Here is a 21,600-nt window from a genome sequence, read left to right as displayed (position 1 = left end):
CGAGCTGGAGCAGTAAGCCTCATTCATCCTATCAACCTCCAGTATTACCAGTAATACTCCCTACCGTCAAGTCGCATGTATACACGCAGCCTCATGGTGGCGCTAGAACGGGCATGTGAGAAATCAGGGCCGGAGGTTGTGGTTTTCCAGTCAAGGATATGTGTGCAAAGTTTGGCATGGATAGGGGCAATGGTGGCGGAAATAAGAGTAGAGCCAAAAGTATGACGTGACATGACAGACAGACAGACAGACAGACTGACTGACTGACTGACTGATGGAGGGAAAGACAGCCGGTGGAGCTTTTCATAGTAACTTGCGACCTAACGGTCGCAATTATATACCAGTATATTCTTTTAAATGTTTTGGGGGCTTTTTGCCTTTATTGAGAGAGTAAGTGAAGACGAGGAAACAAGGAGCAAGAGACGGGGAGTAACGTACAGCAAAGTTGGTCGGGAACTCAGGCTGCATTATGAGCCGAGGTGCCCGGACCGCTAGGCCTGCCCTGGGCCAGCAACCTCTAGTATAACGTGTGTGTGTGTGTGTGTGTGTGTGTGTGTGTGTGTGTGTGTGGCCCCCCAGCAGGATGACAGTGAGGCCCATGAGGAGCTGGCCAGGGCGTTGGCCAGAGGCCTGCAGCTGGACATGCAGCGCTCCAGCAGAGACTCTCTGCAGGGCTCTAGTGGCTACAGCACCCAGAGCACTACACCATGCTGCTCTGAAGACACCATACCCTCACAAGGTGGGGAACTCACACACCTTTGTATTACTATACATATATAAGTTTCAGGACGATATTCTTTCTTAATTCTTTTAAGATGTTTTGGTATTTTGAACCCAAACGATGTCTTGTTTAACTCTTACTGTGCCGATCCCGAACTAGTTCGGCTTTATTTCGGCCTTTTTATCGTTCGGGGTGCCGATCCCGAAGTAGTCCGGCTTTTTATATAAAATATAAAAAAACACCCAGAGGCCTTACCGAAGCACCGGGCTAAATGTATAGGAGCATGTTGTGCAGCAAAAATAGCCTACATCTACAAGCTCTCAATGTGTCGCATTTTTCTGTCATTATTTTAAGATTAGAGCATTTGAATGTTCAAACTAGCAATATGTTCAGAAGCATCTTCCATAAAATCTTAATAGTCTGGGACATTTCATATGAAAGCAAAGGTGAGTGTGGGCTCCTTTCGTAATGTTTCACAAATCGCACGTTGGGACTTGATCACACAAACATCATGAGAATTTGTTTTGCTTTAATCCATGCATGGGTACTCAAGGCACCGTACCATGCTGTTATGAAGACACCATATCCTCATCCTCACAACATAAGACACAGAGAACACCACACCGTGCTGCTTTGTATTTACTGTACACAAAGACACACATACAAGCTACGCTACTGTAGAGGAATAAAACTGTGAGGACACTACACTGTACATTCACACACAGCCAGACAGAAAAACATGTTATGAGGAGACATAATAGATGACACAAACAGCCTCTATGTGTGGCTGCTATTCTCACAAATCTGATCAACAATGTGAGGTATAAGCAACAGCTGGACAAAAACAGATTCCAATACACAGAAGTCCTCATACAAGAGACTGAGACAATTCACTTAACTTTGATATAATTGTTAAATATTATTTCAAGCATGTTCCATAATATGTGAGTACAGCACTCTGTGAACCATTGTTCTGTTTTGACATTGTTTTGCCACTTGCCAGTATGTGAATAAACTTTTGAAGGTAATTCACACTTCTTAAATTAAAGATGACTTGTTCTGATAATCCCTCTCAGTGTCAGACTGTGACTACTTCTCGGTGGGAGCAGACCAGGAAACGGACCAGCAGGACCTGGACAAGTCGTGCACCATCCCCAGGGGCAGCGACATCGGCCAGTCCTACCGCCGCATGTTCCAGTCCAAGCGGCCCGCCTCCACCGCCGGTGTCCCCTCCAACCCGTCCGCCATCGTGACCCCGGGCACGGCCACCATCCGGCGCACGCCCTCGTCCAAGCCCAACCTCCGCCGGCCCCCGGGGAGCCTGGGCCTGGGCATCCCCATCAAGCCCCCGATGATCCCCGTCAAGACGCCCACGGTGCCCGAGCACCCCGGGGGCTGGGGGCTGAGCGAGGGCAACGACGGCGGGGGTCCCGGTCAGCGGAGCCCGTTCAGCCCCCAGACCCCGCTTTCACCGCAGGGGGGCAACGGGCCGTTCTCCAAGGCGACCACGCCAACCTGGGAGAATGGTGGCCTGCTCCAGACCCTCCAAGGTGGAGGGGGGGGCTCTGACCCTCCCACCCCACCTCCGCAGCCCGGCGGTCGGGTGACGGAGTGGGAGCGTCAGCCTCTGCCAGAGGTGCTGGAAGAGATGGAGTGCGGCGGAGGCGAGGTGGAGGATGTTCTGGTGGCCATCCGGCGAGGCGTTAGGCTCAAGAAGACCACGTCCAACGACCGGTCGGCGCCCAGGATCTACTGAGACGAGTGATGCCGCGCCGTTGGGTCGCCCGGCCCGCGCCATCAGCCGTGAATTTTGCCAATTGGATTGAAGTGAATGAGAAGTACAGACATAAAATGGCCACTACAAAATAGCTGCGAATGGTCAAGGGAGAAGTTGACTCAAGATGCTGATCAGGGGTCAGATTTCATATCTTGTCATTGATGGTTGAAGTGGTATTTCATTTTGGGGTAAAAAAAACAAACAAACAACAACAATAACTTTAGTGCACACAACACGCCAGTGTAGTTTTAGAAAAAAAAGCTATAGATATAGATAAGGGTATTGGTTTGTCCTGGCTGCCCATGCAGATTTATTTCTGCTGTCATATTGCTTTTGGTTTCTGTTCTATGGGGACCAAGAAATAATCCTACAAAGCATTTTACAAAAGACTTTATTTTAAATGATCCAGGTTAAATGTCACAAGAAAATGGAGGTTGACTATTCATGACGGTTTGTTGTCACAGCCCTCCAGCCCATTCTCTCGTTTTCAGGAAAGGATTTTCTTGGTTGAGGTTGACAATTCATGAAGCTCCAACATGAAATACCTCTTTTACGGTTAAACTCAAGACCCCTGCTCCGTTCTTCAAGGCAACTTCAGCCAAGCGAACGAGCAAAAGGAACAAGACTGAAGTGTAAATGCTGTTGCCAACGGAAGGACACCTGCACAAGAATATTGTTGTAGCAGATTATGTTTAGATCAACATATGACTACATGTTTCAGTGTCGTTTATGAAAGTGGGGAAGATATGAGGGGAAAAATGATATGAGGGGGCTGGACAGAGGAGAAGGAATGAGTATTTTCAAAAGATCTTTATTTGTATGTACATATTTATATCTTGATGCGTTTGTATGTTTTGTTGTCACAGCTCTCCTCTTATACCCCTACCCCCCATTCTCTCGTTTTCAGGAAAGGTGCCAAAAGCCTTAGCGCTGAATTTTACTTAAATAACTTTTTATTTTGTTCAGTCTATGCTGAATCTTTTTCTTTCTTTTTTTCTGTGAAAACATACTATACCGTATAGGGTATTTCAAAGAGAGGATATTTCAAGGACAATGAAAGAATGGAAAAGATGAGAGAGACTGAAGGAAAATGGAGATTGGGGAAAGAATTAACTTAGGAAGTATCTAATTACTATGTTGTGTAATGTTTTAGAGAGCGTCCCGTGACCCTTTCTATAGCAGCAAAGACTTTTCTACGGCATTTAAAACCACATAGTTAAGCCTGCATGCCCTAAAGGAGTTTACCCCAGTATAATAATCCTTGTGCCTCCTGGATTAGCATAATAAGAGAATCCACAGACCTTTAATGATCTACTAATAACCTACAGTACCATTATGAACGGTAGACAAAGGAGGAACAGGGATTCTGTTGAGGAACTAGGAAGCCTTCAACCTGGGAGATCAACTTGCCTGTTGGTGTGGGAACACAAAGTTCATTGGCTACACGTTCAAGAGTGAAATAGATCAACCCACATATCGATAACATGAAGATGATTGGATAAACTATTGGTGTGAATACACAAAGATGATTGGCTACTCAAAACTATTGGTTATTAAGCGTTGACTGTTGGCACCATTAGCTTTGATATTAGCTATACAATATAAAACTGCAGGCTTCAACCTCATTACGGGCAACCTGAAGGTGAGAAACCACCACTTCTAATGCCAACGTGTATTTGGAAAGCACCAGAGCACGTATGATTCTCTTTGTGCTTGGGAAAGTAATTAACCTAATTATTATAATTAATATCAGTTCTTATGACCCATTGTGATTCTTCAGATTTCCTTTCACCTTAACTTGCAGTCTTCCTGGTTCCCTAATGACTTGTTCCCTCCCATCTCATACCGTACCATCATCAGTGACATGTTGCTAAAACATCACCCAAAAATGATCAACTAAAACCCTTCAGATATACTTCTAGTCCATGGTAGTGGTTGTCGCTACAGATTACTTGTTACTACTACTACTAATGTGGATTAGTGAATTGAACTACCATAGTGATGCATGTCCAGTGATGGTAGACTGCATATATTGTAGGTAGGTTCCTGTGGACCTTATTAAGATCTAATTGCATTAGTTCAAAAGCTAAAGTGTTGGGACAGTAACTTGGATAAATGCTTCATTTCTAAAAGCATATACAATATATCAGTTTTTTTGGGGGAAAACAGTTCCTTTCAGTAAAAACGCTTGTCTTTCATCGTGCGATGTTACTGACCACTCATCAGACTGCACCAAATTGTTTTGTGTGTCATTCAGCCAGGAGTCCAAATGTCTTTGTTATTGTTTGATATGGTTTGACATAAGCAGAATAAGACCCACAAATCCAAAATTGACAATCTGTACACTTTTTAATACATTATGAAGTCAACAGTCAGAACATTCATTTAGTTCACTGTCCCAATACTTAGGAATGTACATGATATTCTAGATTAAGTATATCTCTATTGAAATATACACCTAAATAACTGGATAATCTAGCAAGTACAGTATATACAGCATCTTAACGATATTTGTTTGGAATGATTTCTAGTCATATAATGTTCTAATGTGTGCTTAATCTATGCTCTGTTTAAACAGTGTCTCACGCCGAAGACGGCAGGTCTACAAGCTCACAATACTTTGTGCGGCTTGCAGATCTGCTATTTTCTGCGTGCAACAACACCAACCGTTCAACCGAGCGCAAATTAAGAATAAGTCCTAAACTGTGCTTATTGCAAGCAGACGCGACTGCCAAAATGTACTGTGTGTATGTAGGACAAATTAAAGTCTGTATGTTACAGAGGCTTGCAGCACATACTGTAGTAAGTACTGTACTGTATGTGTACTGTTTGTGATGTTCAAGTGAAGAGCTCTATTTCTAAGTCACTGTACATCACTGAGTAGCTCTAAAATACACAGGAGCCAGTGTGCCGTATAAGCATTTAAAATGTCATTTCAATGCTTGTATGACAGACCGGATGTGTGTGAAATTCTAAGCGGTGAATGTGTAATTTTGGGACAACTCTTAATGTGTAACAAGAGCACATTATTTTGCAAACTGAAAATGGCTTGTATTTCAATATGGGATGGATAGCAAGACTAGTTGACTTGTGTTACCTGGTTGCTGAGCTGGAATAACAATTTAGAACTCCCATTTTGATACTAATATATAGTCCTTGACTCCTTAATGTATTTATTTTTTCGGTTCATTTCTCCTCCTTTTTTCATTTTTAAAAGGTTTTTATGCATCGTTATGCATTTATTTGTGGTATTATTAAGTAGGAGAAAGGTTTCAACTTCCCCCATCTTTTCTGCCGGGCATTCAACATTTCAATTCACAAATCCTTAAGCAACTCTGATATAAAATGCATGTCTTTGTTTTTTATGTTCGTTTTTATTTTTATTCCCCCACTCTGTTCAAAGGGTTTAGTATTAAATGTTTACTGAAGTTATTTACGTCCCCCAAATGGAACTTCTCTTCTCCTTATCAAACTACAATGTATTGTAGAATGTCTGCTGGACGACTCCTCACAGTGATCAATCCATTCTAATTCAGCGTCCGGCAGTTTGACACACCTGTATAATGACGACTGAAGCCTGTTGGGTTTTATACTGCCCCCCTGCCCCTTCCCTTATTCCCAAACACATAGGTTTTTCGGAACTCGCGTGTAGCTGATGCGATAACATGCATATGACGCTGAATGTTCAAAAACCTACGACGAGGTATGACTCTGTGTGTGTATACTCTCAATAGTCTGGGTGGTCCCGATCCAATCACTGGGGTTGTTATAGTGAGTGATTTCCGGCAGTAAACGGGTATAATACTGTATATAACGACTTTGGCAAATGCGGCCTAGTCTGGTTACAGCTATAACACTCGTAACGCCTGATACTGTATATAGGGTTTACGGGGTGAGTTATAGGGTGATTTATACAGTAATTTGCAGTAGTTGCACATCAGTGTCACGCACCAAAAATAGCTCGGGCCTAACAGCCATTTGTCCTGCTGCAGTGTGCCTGAGCAAGGCATTATGAACACCTTCATTGCAGGTCTCCCTGAGAAGATGAATGCATAAAAATGTCAATTTAACTGATTCTCCCAATTCTTATTTGGAAGGTTATTTGAAGGTAAAAAGCAGGTGATCCAGATTGCGAGCTCAACCCCCAAATCACTCATCCAACCCCAGTGTGTGTGTGTGTTAGGAAGGCCATTTTGTCCCGGAGCTGTAAGTAATGGCTGCTGTTGGTGTGTTTTGATTTGGGTTTATTTTATAATTATTCTCCTGACTAAAGCTTTTGATGTTGAGACGAGTTGCCAAATTTTCTGTATGCTAAATGGTTATGAAGGTTATCTAGGTTTGATGTTTTAAATCTTGGTTTGATAAAAAAAAACATAAAAAGAAAAAAAGACTGACGGTGCTGTGTTCTCCTCAGACACTTGATTTGACCCCCCTCCTGTTCTCTATTATACCAGGGTTTCATTCCAAAACACCACGTATCCATTTAAGCAAAGACAGAACATAGATACTGTAATGTTCATTGTAAACATTTTCAAAAAATGCAGATAACATTCTTTCCCAATATTATTTTATAAGCACGGTTGTTAATGTATCTAATACAATATATTCAGTAGTTCTTCATTTTCTACCCAGAAATTATTTTATTATCAATTTCCCCCCCAAATGATGGATATCACATTTTGAAATGAAACTCTTTGAGCTTAAATAGGCCTATCTTAAGTTGTCCCAGTCTGACATTGGTTACTTTTTGCACTGCAGGGCAATGAAGGGACTTGTGTATAGGCAAGGATTTTATAAGACAAGATTATGACCACTAAAAGCTAAACGGCACCCCTACCTGAATGTATAGTAGCTACAGCTCATACTGTAAATACCTATCTCTGTTTTACATTAGGATGCAACAGAGCAGTTAGGAGTGAATTGTATTGTGTGGGCAACAATGTGGTATCTAAATCACAAGCAGTCACAAGAACATTTACTTGGAAATTATAAAAAATGGACCCTGGGTCCATTCTTACACTTTCTCATTTAAATTAAACACTCAGGATTTAATTTAAATGAAGGCCATTAAAGACCTGCAAAGACAAGAAGCCCAGGGAAACATCCATCCACGTTAATTGAACCACTTAACCCCAAATATTACCCCCAGGGGTCTGTGCTAACTTTGCCCATTATTTCTACTCCAAATCTCCAGAAATAAAATGGCTGATCTAGAAGCTCAAACACCACAGTGGCACGTATTGTGAGTTTGTTGATGAACATTTTTTGCTGAATGCTTCCCAATGCGGGTTCAAGTGGTTAATAATAATGTTGTATAAATAATAGCAGAGGAAAACCAATTGATAATAACAGGAAACGCAGTATTAACTTCTCAACCTACCACACCAAATCTGTTTTTATTTTTTTGTCTCCACTGGGAAATTAGACATTTTGTAGTAGTATTAGTAGTATGCCAGTTTTAAAAAGTGTTCAAACACAAGTCTGAAGTAATTGAAGATCCTTCTGAAATATCCCCAGTATACCTTGCCTATAGGAGTCTTGCTAACCAGGATATAGAACCTATGTTGTTGGACTGAGCTGACCTCTTTCTTTACCTCTGGCACTTGATACTCTTGTATGCTTTATTGTTGAGGTCCTGAAATCTGACCGTCTCCTATTTTCTATGTACCCGTTGTTTCAGCTAAAAATAAAGATGTAGCATAAAATGTGTCTAATGAAGTAAATGTGTGCGTTTGTTTCACTTACATACTGTAGATAGACAGTATACTGTCATTTCATTTTACATTGTAGATGGACCCTGGGACCAGCTTATAGTCGTATAGAGCATGTTCTTTTGTCATCAAACCATGTCACTAAAAAACAATTGTCATAATGCTAGTAAGGCTACTACTACTACTGTCAGATCCTTTGGAACGGGTGGTTGTACAGTGAGGTATGACCAGGGGTGTCGCACCGAATTCTAGGCCCTGGGTCCAAGGATTCACTGTGGGGCCCCTGTGTTTTAACTATTGAAAAATAGCAGATATACAAGCTCACAGCACGGCACCGAGTGCCGCGCTGCGAGCTTGTAGATCTGCTATTTTTTAAAAACCATGACAATCTTTGAATATTTCAAATCCTTCTGTCTCGATGTCAGTGGAGCTCAAACCTTTTCATGTGCAGGACCCCCAAAATGGTATGTATTTGGCCACGGACCCCCATCTCAAAATATTTAGTTCCAGGGACCCCCCAGAAGCAAAATTTGAGTTACTAATGTTCGCTTAAAAAATACATATATTCAAAGATTTGCACACATTTTCACGACTTTTCAAAAATAGCAGATCTACAAGCTCGCAGCGCGGCACTCGGTGCCGCACTGTGAGCTTGTATATCTGCTATTTTTCAATAGCTAAAGTATAAAATAATTAAGGCCCCTCCAACACCTTGGGCCCTAGTGACTCAGTCCCACTTTCCTACCCCTTGTGACGCCCCTGGGTATGACATCCGTGGACGCGGGATGTCGGGCAGCGAGGGCACCAGCAGCAGGGCCAGGTGACGTCCCCACTGTGGTAGCAGCAGCAGTGGCATCAACTGATGACAGATGACCCCCATCTGCTTCAGCGGCCGAGTCGGTTGCCGGTGGGGTCAGCGGCTTTCCATCCCTGATCCACACCAACCAAGTGAGGTGTCAGCTGGCCATGAGGGAGGCGGCGGGTCCGGGCAACATCAACCCTGGGCCCTGAGAACAGATGGTGTGCGCCAACTGACCTCTTCAACCTCTCTCCCTGAAGCATGGAAAGGTGCTTCAAATCTGGTAAACCTCCTGCATTGTCCCAGGACCCAAAATGGAGTGACATGCCAGTTGCTCTGGATAGCATGTCATGAATAGATCGTCAAGCGACTGGTCCTTTAGCACCTTGAAGACCTGGTGAAATGGCTTTTTTTGGTCATTTCATTTTGAAGTTTCAGTCATGGTGCTTCCCTGTCATCTATGGTGCTTCCTATTCTGTTGCTTACCTGTCTTCTTATTTGAACTTAAGTTCCCACACAATATTTATTGATGACTGTTATGACCCAGGGTCATATTATGTGGGTTTCTGTGTTGCACTGTCCTTTCCCCCTCATTTTGTGTGTGAGTGAGTGGTGAGGAGTGACTGAGTGAATACCAGCTGGTGTGAATGATGAGTGAATGGTTAATTAACAGGTGGAGCTACTGCTGGTGATTGGCTTCAATGGCTTGTCTCACCAGGCTGGTGTCTATAAAGATGGCTGCCACCAGACACTCAGATGTCTTCCTTCTAGTCAGCCTCAAAACACCAGTCATGTGTTGCCAGTGGTTTTAGCTTTGTAGTTTGTTTTAGAGTTTATAACATGGGTTAGTTTACAGCCTTTGATATGGTAGGGGTGGGTGGCCTTTCTGTTGTTTTGTTTCCATTTGTTTGTGTTAGTTCAGTTAAGTAAGAACTCTTTCTTTCTGTTTGGGTTACAGGTAAGCATAGGGTTTTAGTTTAGTTTTGACTTGAGCATGAGTTTTATGTACAGGGGCCCACCCTAAGGTAACGCATCCATGTTTTTGGTATGGTAGGGGTGGGTGACCTTCTGTTTTGTTTCCATTTGTTCCTGTTAGTTCAGTTGGGTAAGAACGCTCTTTCTGTTCTGTTTTACAGGTAAGCATAGGGTTTTAGTTTTGAGCATGAGTTTTATGTACAGGGGCCCACCCTGAGCTAATGCATCCATGTGTTAAACTTTGTGTAATAAACCACTGTAGTTTGGACTTTTAAACTGGTGTTGATGTCGTTGTTTTGGGACTGGGAAGGAGGGAGTCCACTTGTTTGTTTCGGCCTAGGCTCCCCTAGGCCGGGCCGTAACAATGACATCATTAGGCGCCATTTTCCACGGTTATCAGCCCAGTCCAAAAGTTAAACATTTAATTAAAAAAGGTCCAAATGCCCAGCCCTACTCAGTATGGTCAGCATCATGTGGTATATGTCGGCAAACCATGACGGCAGGTGCAATTACACAAGTAATGCTAGAACTAAGGACAACAAAAAAAGCCCTAGGGCTTGTTTTACACAAATGTGCTGCAATAGGGTGTGCACCAAATGTAGTTCTAAGAGCGGCCATTTCTTGGGTAAACACAGCCTTCACAGGTGTTCTGATAAGACTATAGCATTAGTTCTATGCAATCAAACAATTGAAACACCTGTGTTTTGACCCAAGAAATGGCCGCTAAGGACTACAATGACGTAGCCACTGGCACACACTATTCATCCAGTCTGCCAGAAATCACACCAAGAAGTAATTGGGTGGATTGAGAACATGTGGTGAGACTGAGCTCAGAAATCTCCTGATGGTTTGTTTCTCCTGTTGTTGCATTGTCAGCAGTCAATAGTTAACCACACATGGCCTGCTCCTTGGAGTTATAAACTCCTCCTTATACTAGGCTATTCCATCCATGCTAATGCAGGTATTCCTTGTATCAACTTAATACAACAAAGGAATACCTGCATTAGAGCATGGATGGAATTGAATAGTGTATAAAATCATACTGTAGGCCTACTATATCATAGCAAATGAAGTCATACACAATTAGTGCAGTGACTGAAATAAAGCAATAATATGACTAATACTTGTTACATTGTTTGCCTGTTTTTGTATTTATTTGATGTGTATTGCAATAAATACATGAAATGGAAGTTGTTGGATTCAATTTATTTAATTTGTTATCCTAGAGTTAATATGTAATTCATTGATTTGACATGCTGCATGCCATGAGTGTACAGCGGTATGCTCAATTAAACTTAATTCAGCTAATCAAATAGATGCTGTGCTCATAATACCACACTGTTTGATAAAGTAGCTTAAAGCTTTTAGCCACCAATTATTTTAATGTAACTATCCAAAGTGTCAAATGTAAACAAAACCTTGTATAGTCTTGGTTGATTAAAACTGCTATGCTTTTGGTCATCTTAAACTAACAAATGATTAAGATGTACCACAAATGGAAATACATTTTAATGACATTACTAGACGAGTAATTCTGGGTGAAAAGTAAAACAAGCAGAGTTACAACAGATGGTTTTAAACAGTAACCTAAATATCATTCTGTCACAGTGAACCCTGATCATCGGTGAGTGATGTATCTGGTAGATTTAGTCATTCTGTCAGGGGTAGAGGTGTCTGTGGTGGATTTTCATCTTTTGACCTGCCTCCACTCCCTTGAACCTCAAATATGACCTCCAAATCTTTATTAGTGTGAAAGGTCTGGTGGCTCATGAGTAAAGCTGGGGCCTCACAACTAGAAGGTTGTGGGTTTGAATCTTGGTCAGGGAGAAACTGTGTTTTTGGTCTTTTTTAGGCAAGGAGCATGGAGGCAGGCCACCTCCCTCCTCTCGCTCCCTTTTACCTCCTCTAGGAGAGGGAGGAGCATGGAGGGAGACCGCCTCCAGAGGGAGGAGCATGGAGAACCCACCTCCAGAGGGAGGAGCTTAAGAAATACAGACATATTAAGCAAAGTTTGTTTTTTTTTGCAGTTTTTGTTGCATTTCTTAAGTTTGATTTTATTGAGACAACTTTTTGTTTTGGTTTTATGTCTTTTGTTTCTCTTCACCCAGTTTAGTTTTTTATTGAGGCATTTGATTCTTTTTTGAGTTTTGTTGGATTGTTGGTTTGAGTGAGGTTTGAACCCATGACGTTTGGTTTATTAGTCCCTGATTCATCTATTGAGCCACTCTGACATGTATGATGTGCGTTCGAAACTTATACTTGGTTCAAAAAAGTGGGTTATTATCATCATGGTCTCAGAAAACCCTGGCCAATTCAGCAATTTGATTTCTGCCAGCATAGGAGGTGGAAATTTGCTGCAGCTCCTGTGTTTGCTCCACACCATTCACCTACTCCTGCAGACTGACACTGCTTTTACCAAGCTGTGACATCTGACATGGTCACTGATTGCCTATTGCTGAGACTTGTCAGTGACTGACTGCTGATTGCTAGTTCTGGAATCCCCACCCATAGTTCTGGAATCCCCACCCATAGGAATTCATAGTCTGAGCAGGCAACAGTGAAATCAATACATTTAATATAGCATTGACAAAGAATTGTGACCTGGGATACACATCACTTAAGTTGTGACACGGAAGCATAGAAGATATATATATATAAAATATATACTGTATAAGCTCACAGGATTTGGATGGAGAGTGAACATTTTCAAAGCACTGGAATCAAACCAGCAACCCTCAACATACAAATGACACACATTAACCCCTATGCTATAGAGGCTTCTATGATTCTGATGACAACAAAATAATTGACCCTATAGGAATTAGATACAAAATAGTAACATTTCAAGCACTGGTTTCAAACTAAGAACCTTATGCTTATGTGCTTAATAATGAGACATTATCATTATGGCTACAGCTTAAGGAAGTTACATATTAAGCAGAGCACTTTGTTTCACATTATTATTTTATCAAGGTATTTTTTCTTTTTTTGTGTGTGTGATTTGTTAATGTGAGATGTTGTACCTGTTTGCTTTAATCACTGTTTTAGGGTTTTGCTTGAGGAATTAAGACACTTTTAAGTTTAGTTTTTTTGTATTTCATCATCAGTTTCAGTTGTTTGAATGTTTTTGAACCTAGAACCTTTGGGTTGTAAACCCATGATTTATTTCTTGAGCCACACAGGCACAGGAAATGTGAGTGAATGACACATCGTGAGTGTGAGGGAATGAACATTTTGGAATTTGGATGGACGGTGAAAGTGTTATTTAGGTGTTTTGAACCCTAAACATTCTGATTATAATCCTCTGACACACCTCTAGAACCACAGAGGCATTGAACTGTCAAGTGAGAACTAAATACTTAGCCTAAGGCTTTATAACTAACACAATATTAATGAGCATTTTTTGTGTATTTGTCAATGTCAGTTTTTTTTTCCATCACCAGTTTGATTTGGTTATTGTTTGAGGTTTTTATTGAGGCATTTGAGCCTCTTTTAAGTTTGTTGTATTATATTGTCAGTTTAATTTGATAACCATTACAGCTGTCTGAGTGCTATTTGTTTGAGTTTTGAACCTACAACCTTTGGGTTATAAACCCCTGATTTATTTCTTGAGCCACGCTGGCACAGGAAAATCTAAGTGAGAATGAAATATTTAACCTTTTAAATTTTGGACAGATAGTGAAAGTGTTATTTAGGAGTTTTGAATCCTAAATAATTCTGTTTATAATCCTCTGACAGTGGCACATCTCTTATGCTACGGAGGCATGGAAGATGCAACTGATAGCTAATAGTTTCAAGTTCATAGGATTTAGATAGAGAGTGAACATTTTCCAAGAACTGGTATCAAACCAACAACGCTCTACTTACAAATCACACTCATTAATGTCCTATGAGGCTTCAATGATACTGATGACAACAAAACAGTTAAAGGAGTAGTTCACCACTTTTCAACCTGTCTTCATATAATAGGTCCTCACTAATGTTCATGATAAAATATCACAATTTTTTTCTACTCAGTCCAAGTCTTCTAGGAGAGCTGTGGGAAGTTCAGAATCCATCGTCTTGTGACATCATAATTGTCCCAAAAAAAATTTAATCAATATTTTTGAAAAAAATATTTAGATTTTTATTATCGCGAGAACAATGGCATCCACTTTAAAATTGCAACTTTTCAGGAATAGAAAGCCTGCAGTTTCTATAAGCTTGGCAATCGATGATGTCACAAGACGATGGGTTTCTGACCTACCCACAGCCCTCCTGAGAAAAAAAAAAAAGAAAAGCTATTTTTGAGTGAGGACCAATTATATGAACATAGGTTGAAAAGTGGTGGAGTGCCCCTTTAAGCACATAGGAATTGGATTCAAAATAAAATGTCTCAAGCACTTGTTTCACACTATAGGAACAATGGGCCTGATTCATCAATCTGGTCGTAAATATAGTGTAAATAAAGTGACTAAATCTGGCTTATAGTTCTGTCTTACCTTCAAAATCCCAGAAAAAAAAACATTGCTGAATCTGACCCTAACATAGGAACTGTCCTAAATGCCGGTAAGATCAAAATATGGATTTGGCCGTAAAGTGCTTGATGAATCGGGACCCTTGTGCTTAAAAATCACTGACATTATCACTAAAGCTGTTTGTGTTTTTCTGTTTCACATTATTAGTTTGAGGCATTTCTTGAAATAATGTATTTGTTAGCTAAAAAATGGCCAGCAAGGAAGGCATTCAGTACTTCATCATATGCTCCAGGAGAGAGAAGTTGACAAGTTAATGTCACCTTCCTTCCCTTTAAACCGGTGTATGAGAAGTGTAGGATGGATGAGCCACTGTACCAACTGTCAGCCTATAGGATGGAGATAAGCAGTGTACTGCTCTATCTCAGCTGATACACCCTTTCTCTCAGGACCCCATTGAAGTTGCCAGTCAGCCTTCCCATGTGCAACCACATCCATTTTCAATCCATGCATCAGTTTTGCAATGAAGCTGAGGAATATAATATGAATCCTACCACATAAGAGCTGGCTGCATCGCTGACCTGACCTTTATCAATAATTAATTCCCTTTGCTTGCCAGGTGAGATTTGAGAGATGAGATTGATATGGCACACACATCTTTCTAGCCAAGCGGGTCAAAAATGTAATATTCACCATGGCCTCAGTGGCCATCATGAATATTACAATTAAAAGTTGCCCAAATCGCAACTTTGGGCAAACAAGCCAGAATTGTTCTAGGACACCATATGAATACAAAGCAAACTTCAGAGGAAACAACAATTTAGGTTTATTTTGAACACATGAGAGCTTAAACCTTGCTTACAAACCCGTTGTCCTGCCACTGACTGAAGCATGGAAGATGTGATAAGGAAATACTGACATTATTGGGTACATTTGTACGCCTAGGCTATAAATATACAGGTTTATCATAAAGTCCATAACACAAGACACTTTTCAAACAAACTCTTTAATATAGAGCATTATGAAATACATCTACAATGAATTAAACATTTGACAAATGTTTTCAGACATTGATTGACTTTGCAGCTTGTTCTGTACAGTCCACCAGATGGCAGCAATACCTATATATTGTGGAGTTAAACTAGTTGAATTATTATGACTTCATTCATACATCAACATTTTGACAGCACCGGGCTGAGAAATAATGAGAATGTCAGCAGCAAAGGAAATACAAAACTAAACTAGAAATATAAGTTCTATTAATGGCGTGACTCCCAGGTTTATACATCTCTGACTTCGTGTGGCCAGTTCTGTGGTGTCAGTTGTCTATGATGCATGACATACTATGACTCCAAATATGGGCAAGGTGGCAGGCTCACCCAACCACCAAGTGACTTCCATTATAAAATTCAAAATTCATATTTCTGAAAATATATGTGTGTGTGTGTGTGTGGGGGGGGGAGGGGTGAGATTAGCCCCATAAAGACACCCATCCTATTACCTCTGGTAATAATATAAAATATTCAAACAGATGTACACACATAATGACGTTCTTGTATGACTTGACCCTATATATAGTCGACCCATGTGACCCAGGGCTCCAATACTTGGGCCCTTCTCCCCCTTCTACACAAAATGCTGAAATTATAAAAAGATCAGCTGTTTTCACTGAATATTCACCCCCCAGAATAGGGTTCATAATATGGTTAAGAATAATGCTCAACACAAATCTGAAGTCCAAGCTGAGATTTAGGCAGGCTGTGCACACAGTGCTGCAAGTAGGCACTAACCCTAACCCAAAAAAACACTGCTTTCAATCGAGGGAGACGGAAACAAGCCATAGGCCGGCCAACTAATCAAAAATAGGTGCAGAAATCTGTTGTGCTTCTCACTCGCAGATTTGCCTCCAATGTTACGTCAGTCTGTTTCAAAGCACCTTTCACCTGATGGAATCATTACCTTGGAAATTAAAATCAGCAATTTCCCGCTTGAGCAGTTCAATCAGATATCCAGCCCCTTGGCATGGCTCTGAAATTCTGGGGTGACATAATCATTAAACAACATTGGCAAATTATGTAACAAATGAGAACTGACAAAAGCTAGGTGGAATAGAGGCGCTTTTGCACCTTTTAGTGACTTTCCCCGTCACTGAAAGGTCACTGGTTCGACAACGTCCTCACTGAAAGGTCACTGGTTCGATACCGTCCTCCACCAAAAGCCAATGTTGTTCGTTCTGTCAAAGTGCCCTGGAGCAAGCAGCTGCATACAAATGACACTGTGCTTGCTCAGTCTGGACAACTTTGGATGAGAGCGTCAGCTAAATGCCTGTACTGTAGGGCTACTTCAAGATCATGACTAAGCAAGGCACTATATTGCTTGAATTTAAGGTCCATAAACTAGCTTCTATTGAGCCCTAATTTATCCTAATTTATACCTCATGTTATGACAGTGTGTGTCGTGGGGCGAAGATGCCCGTTCTACAAGCTCACAACATTGTGAGCTTGTATATATAGGAATCGCAGCTTCAGCCCCGAGTTAAGATGGGAGTCAGTTGTGAGATAAAGAAGCAAACAAACTGCAGAGCCAAAAATGGGCAACACTCACATTTCTTGGGTATTTTTTGCAAGAATTCTTGCCTGATGATGTCAAATGTTACTCCAATTAATGCTGCCTCTGGTACAGTGTGTGGGACTGTTCTTTTTTTACCCTGACCCATTTAGTCTTCTTTTCCTACACACTTTTCGCCAAGATAAATAAGGTGTGCAAAAGATTAGTTCCATTCTTGGGTAGTGAGACCAAAATGCATCCTTCTTTATTCAACTCAACACATAGAAAACTTAGCAAGACTTGTTAACATATAAAAAGCTTTAGAGGTATACATTTTTAAAGTCCTACTGATAGCTACCACACAATTATTCATGCACACAAAACGATATAAATATTGCTATCGAGGTAGCAGCCTGACACTTTGTTCCTTTTCTTGTTGCTTATGACGTTACATGATGCCGACGGGTTCGACCGGTGGTTTGAGAGGCCGTACTGAAACCAAAGGGGCCTCGGTTTGATCTCCACAACGGATCAAACAGCAGCCATGTGCGTGCTGCTGGGCTGTCAAAAGTGTTATTGAGTAAAGATGACAGCCAGCCTGATTTATACAAAGTTCCCAAAAATACCAGATCTACAAGCTCACCAACTCTTTTGAGCTTTTAGATGGGCTATCTTTGGCGTGAGACACTGCATGCAACAAAGTAAAATCAAACCTAAATTTAAGCTCTGTTGATCCACATGAGATAAGAGCCTCAGTTAAGATGGAAACGCAATGCAATGCAACGCAACGCAACGCAATTAGTCAAATCTGTGCTTTCTGGATGAAGTAATCTTGATTGGGGCGTAAGGCGCAAATACGAGAAAAATAAATTAAAGGAATACGTTACATTTTTCAGTAATTTGGCCTCCCTATGGTTTTTAATTAACGACATAAACAAATTAGTTTGTCTTTTTTACACTTCTCGCATTCTCTGTACAAATAAGACTCGGAATTAAACGTCATTTGTGCTCCGTCGCGTGCGCAGAACATAGCAGACCTACTGTACAAGCTCACAATGTGTCTCCGCTGCGACGCATGTGAGCTTGTAGATCAGCATGTCGTAAGCCGGTGGATAAATTCACCATTAGTATTCAACAACTCAATCTTTCCGGGAGGACAAATTCTGGCCTAATGAGGCAAACAGCAGAAACCGCTTTCATGTGCTTTAAAAAAGGTCACAGGCCATAACTAGGCTTTTGATCAGTCTGCAGTTAGCTGTGAGTCATTTAAAAAGTTCATGCTCTATGGATTTGTAGGGCAGCCATGTAAAAAAGGTAAATTACACCGCTGACGTTCAACATAAGTTAGTGCTTTTGATTTAAGGGTGTCCTGACATTTCCAGAGGCTTCCCATTCCAGAGTTAACCAGCATTTAAAATAAAAGTATAAAGTAAAATGCATGTTTAGCTAGAGTTTACATGAGAAATCGCGTTTTGCAGCTGCCGTGACATTACAAGTCAGCCAAAGTCGGGAGGAAATTAGTCTGGCACCCCACTGTCCTAGCAGCCGACCGTGTTTTGTAATAGAATATTCTGACCTTCAAATAACGGATGTTACCTGCCAGAGCAGCTGATAGCATACTGTACAACCACAGTCAAATTTTGTCTTTTACCCGAGGAATCCTCCTCACTGCCTATTAGAGGTGGTTGTTTTGGGAGTGTTTGGTAATTGTTAAGCTTTTAAAATATAATCTTTGACTGGTATATTTTTCACAATAACCATTTGACAAATGTGTTTCAGACAACTTTCTCTAAAAGACGATTAAATTAAATGTTAATTTCGAGTGTCTGGGCCAACCGACATGTACAGGAAATGCATTAATTAATGTAATTCGACATGAAACAAATACCGTTTCTGGCGTTGTGTGGTTGCATTCCTAAATATCGTCAAGGGCTAGGACCCGCCTCCAGCATACATTTGTCTATACTTCCTTCAGTATAGACAAACGCTGTAATGCCACAGAGCTACCGGTAGGTGTCGCCACAAAAAGGAAGGCTACTGAAATTAATGTTTCACAGAATGACTTAAAAGTTGTAACGCTAGTGGCAGGTAAGCGGTGTAGTATTGTGTCAGACTGATTAAGAGTTAGAGGGGTTTTGAGTGTGAAAGCTTGTTAGGAGTTTGTTGGCGTAGCAGTAATGGGCTCGGTTTGTTTGTCGTCTTCGTCGTTGTTCATGAACAGCAAAGGGAACATCCCAAGAATACAGCCAATAGTCACTCCTATTGCTTTACCCTGCAAAGGAACAAACGCAACACTTTAGTACATCATATTAACCACTTAAACCCCAGGGGTCTACACTTACTTAGTCCCTCTTTTATCCCCCACTACACCAAATCTATTTGCTGGAAATAGCTGATCTACAAGCGGCGTGAGCTTGTAGATCAGCTATTTTCGTGGAACGTTCCCCCGATATTCTGACAAATGTTCACGCATTATTATTAGGACATGCCCAAGAATAGAGATTCCTGAGGTTGCTGTGGCCAATGCACCTGTAAATACATGCAGCAGCAGCAGCTTTAATGCTTTCCAGCTATAGACTGATTTCCTGAGCGACGCTCTGTAGAGGGAGCCGCCGCCATTAGCTGCGATGTAAACAGTAGTGTAAAGTAAAAACGTGTAGCCTACATTTACTTAAGTACTGTATTTTGAGTATTTGTACTTTACTAGAGTATTTCCCAGTTTCAATAATTTTACTTCTACTCCACCAGTGGCTGCTGTTTACACCGTGGCAATGGCGACGGTGCTCTCTACAGGGTGCTCTCTACAGGGGAGCGCTCAGGAAAAAGGTCTATGGGAGCAAGAGCCACTAGAGCGAGTGACATAGGACTAATTAACACCACCTGTACCTCCCTTCTGTGTCAATTTTAAAAGGTAAGGTGCCCCCCCCCCCCCCAAAAAATATTTTTTAAAGGTGATGAATGCTCTCACCAAGTGGGAGCTCAGCCTGGTTTGCCACATGTCAGCCTGTTTGGGGGATAATTCTGCAGTCTGCATCCCTAGTCTGGATACCAGAGCTTCCACGTAACCTGCAAGACTATTCATTTGCACACGCACACACACACACACACACACACACACACACACACATACACAGAGAGAAGACATACAGACACATATAGCCAGTTTAGAGATGGCAGATACTGTATGCTCCACCTGCTAGAGCAAACACCCAAAACTAAACCGAGGAGTGTTTCATCTTTTCACTCAAAAATAGGGTGAATATAAAACATATACCTAATCACACTATCCCAGGTTCAACTCTGGGTTGGGGATTGTGTTGCATTGTGCCCATTTTTAAAAGCAATTGTCGTTATGCCAATCTCTCCCCCCGGCCCTAACCCACACTGTGCCTCCATGTGTCCCATGTGTCTCCTCCGTTGCCAGCTGCTTCTTTTCACCTGCCAGTGAAGACTTTCACCAGGAGGGCACACAGCAATGCTTGTGGAGGAGCCCGCTACGCGGCCTTACCCCATGCTGAACAGACACCCTGACCAACGTGTAGAATTCGCAAGTGCAGTCACAGATCGCCCGAGCAAGCCGGGAGGTTGCGCCCCTCTTTACTCTCTTGTTATAAAGTATGAGGAATAATATTCAAATGTTTTTAATGTGATGCTTACCCGAGGCCTGCCAAGTCTGAAACCAGGTTCCCCAGAGCTGCAGCTGTAAGGGTAAAGAGACAGAGTGAGTGACAGAGAGAGAGATGGCAAGAGGTGGGCAGAGAGGTAAGGATTGGCGAGAGTACAAGAGATACCGCAATATTGTTTGCTTGTAAATGGGCTATTCTCGCAAGAGAGCCCTAGAGGTTTATGGGGGAGAGAGAATGATGAAAGGCAGAAGGCAAGGACTGAAAACATGACATGGAAATGAGTCTGTGAGGGAGAAGGACACAGGAGGAGCTCTTTTCCAACACATTATTTTGTTATTACGATCAAAGAGCACCTTGTGAAACTGTCTTTCTTTCCACCAAAGGAGCACTATTTCCAACCTGAAGCCTTTTTATTCCATCCAACACTATATTTGACCGTCAATGATGAAACTGCACCACCAGTTTAGTGAGCAGTGCTATTGTATAAATAGTGCCCGCTGGCTAATAATAATGAATCTAGTTTTTCTTATGAAAGAATAAAAGTGGAAGGGCAGTCTCATATCACTTATCTGTATCTGCAGACACAACTTCAAGGCATTACACAGTATAAGCTGAGTAAATTCAGCAGCCGTTTGAACAATGTGGGCTTTGGGCTATAAGTGGACACTCAATTCACTTCTCCTCACCTGTCACAGACACAAAGAAAGTTTGAGCCTGTGAATGGTGTAACATTTTAAATACTGGCAAAAATCAAAAATAAAATAAAGATAATTATTAGATAATTAGATAATTAATTATTATTATATATAATAATATAAAATCTGCTACCTAAAATTTTCTTATTAATTCAAAAGATTTAAAAAAAAAAAGAAAATAGCAATTTCTTAATTTTTTTTTTAAGTAGTGAAAATTGCACAAGCTCAGCTTGTAGATTGGCTATTTTCACTATAGGGTCCCGAGAATAAATAAAATGTCTCTTTTGGGTCTCGA

At 41.3% G+C, this 21,600-nt stretch overlaps 2 protein-coding genes across 2 annotated transcripts in view; one reads left to right on the top strand and one right to left on the bottom strand.

Annotated features, from left to right (window-relative positions):
• Positions 1-2,477, top strand: part of LOC308293025 (protein MTSS 1-like) — a gene marked incomplete at both ends in the record, with an annotated part of 99,137 nt that extends 96,660 nt beyond the window's left edge. The window contains 2 exons of the mRNA XM_080735455.1: positions 580-739; positions 1,798-2,477. Of these exons, the coding sequence (XP_080591581.1) occupies positions 580-739; positions 1,798-2,477 (840 nt within the window). The remainder of the gene's footprint in view (positions 1-579; positions 740-1,797) is intronic.
• A 16,229-nt stretch (positions 2,478-18,706) lies between these two features.
• Positions 18,707-21,600, bottom strand: part of tmem65 (transmembrane protein 65) — a 34,683-nt gene continuing 31,789 nt past the window's right edge. Inside the window, exons 5-7 of the mRNA XM_080734436.1 lie at positions 20,642-20,684; positions 19,953-20,058; positions 18,707-19,256 (exon numbers count right to left, since the gene is read on the bottom strand). Of these exons, the coding sequence (XP_080590562.1) occupies positions 19,137-19,256; positions 19,953-20,058; positions 20,642-20,684 (269 nt within the window). The 3' untranslated portion in view covers positions 18,707-19,136. The remainder of the gene's footprint in view (positions 19,257-19,952; positions 20,059-20,641; positions 20,685-21,600) is intronic.

The sequence above is a fragment of the Nannobrachium achirus genome (assembly GCF_963921795.1).
Source record: "Nannobrachium achirus genome assembly, chromosome: 10".
Taxonomy (NCBI): domain Eukaryota; kingdom Metazoa; phylum Chordata; class Actinopteri; order Myctophiformes; family Myctophidae; genus Nannobrachium; species Nannobrachium achirus.
Note: the sequence above shows the minus strand (reverse complement) of the source record. Positions and strands in the feature narration are given on the sequence as shown.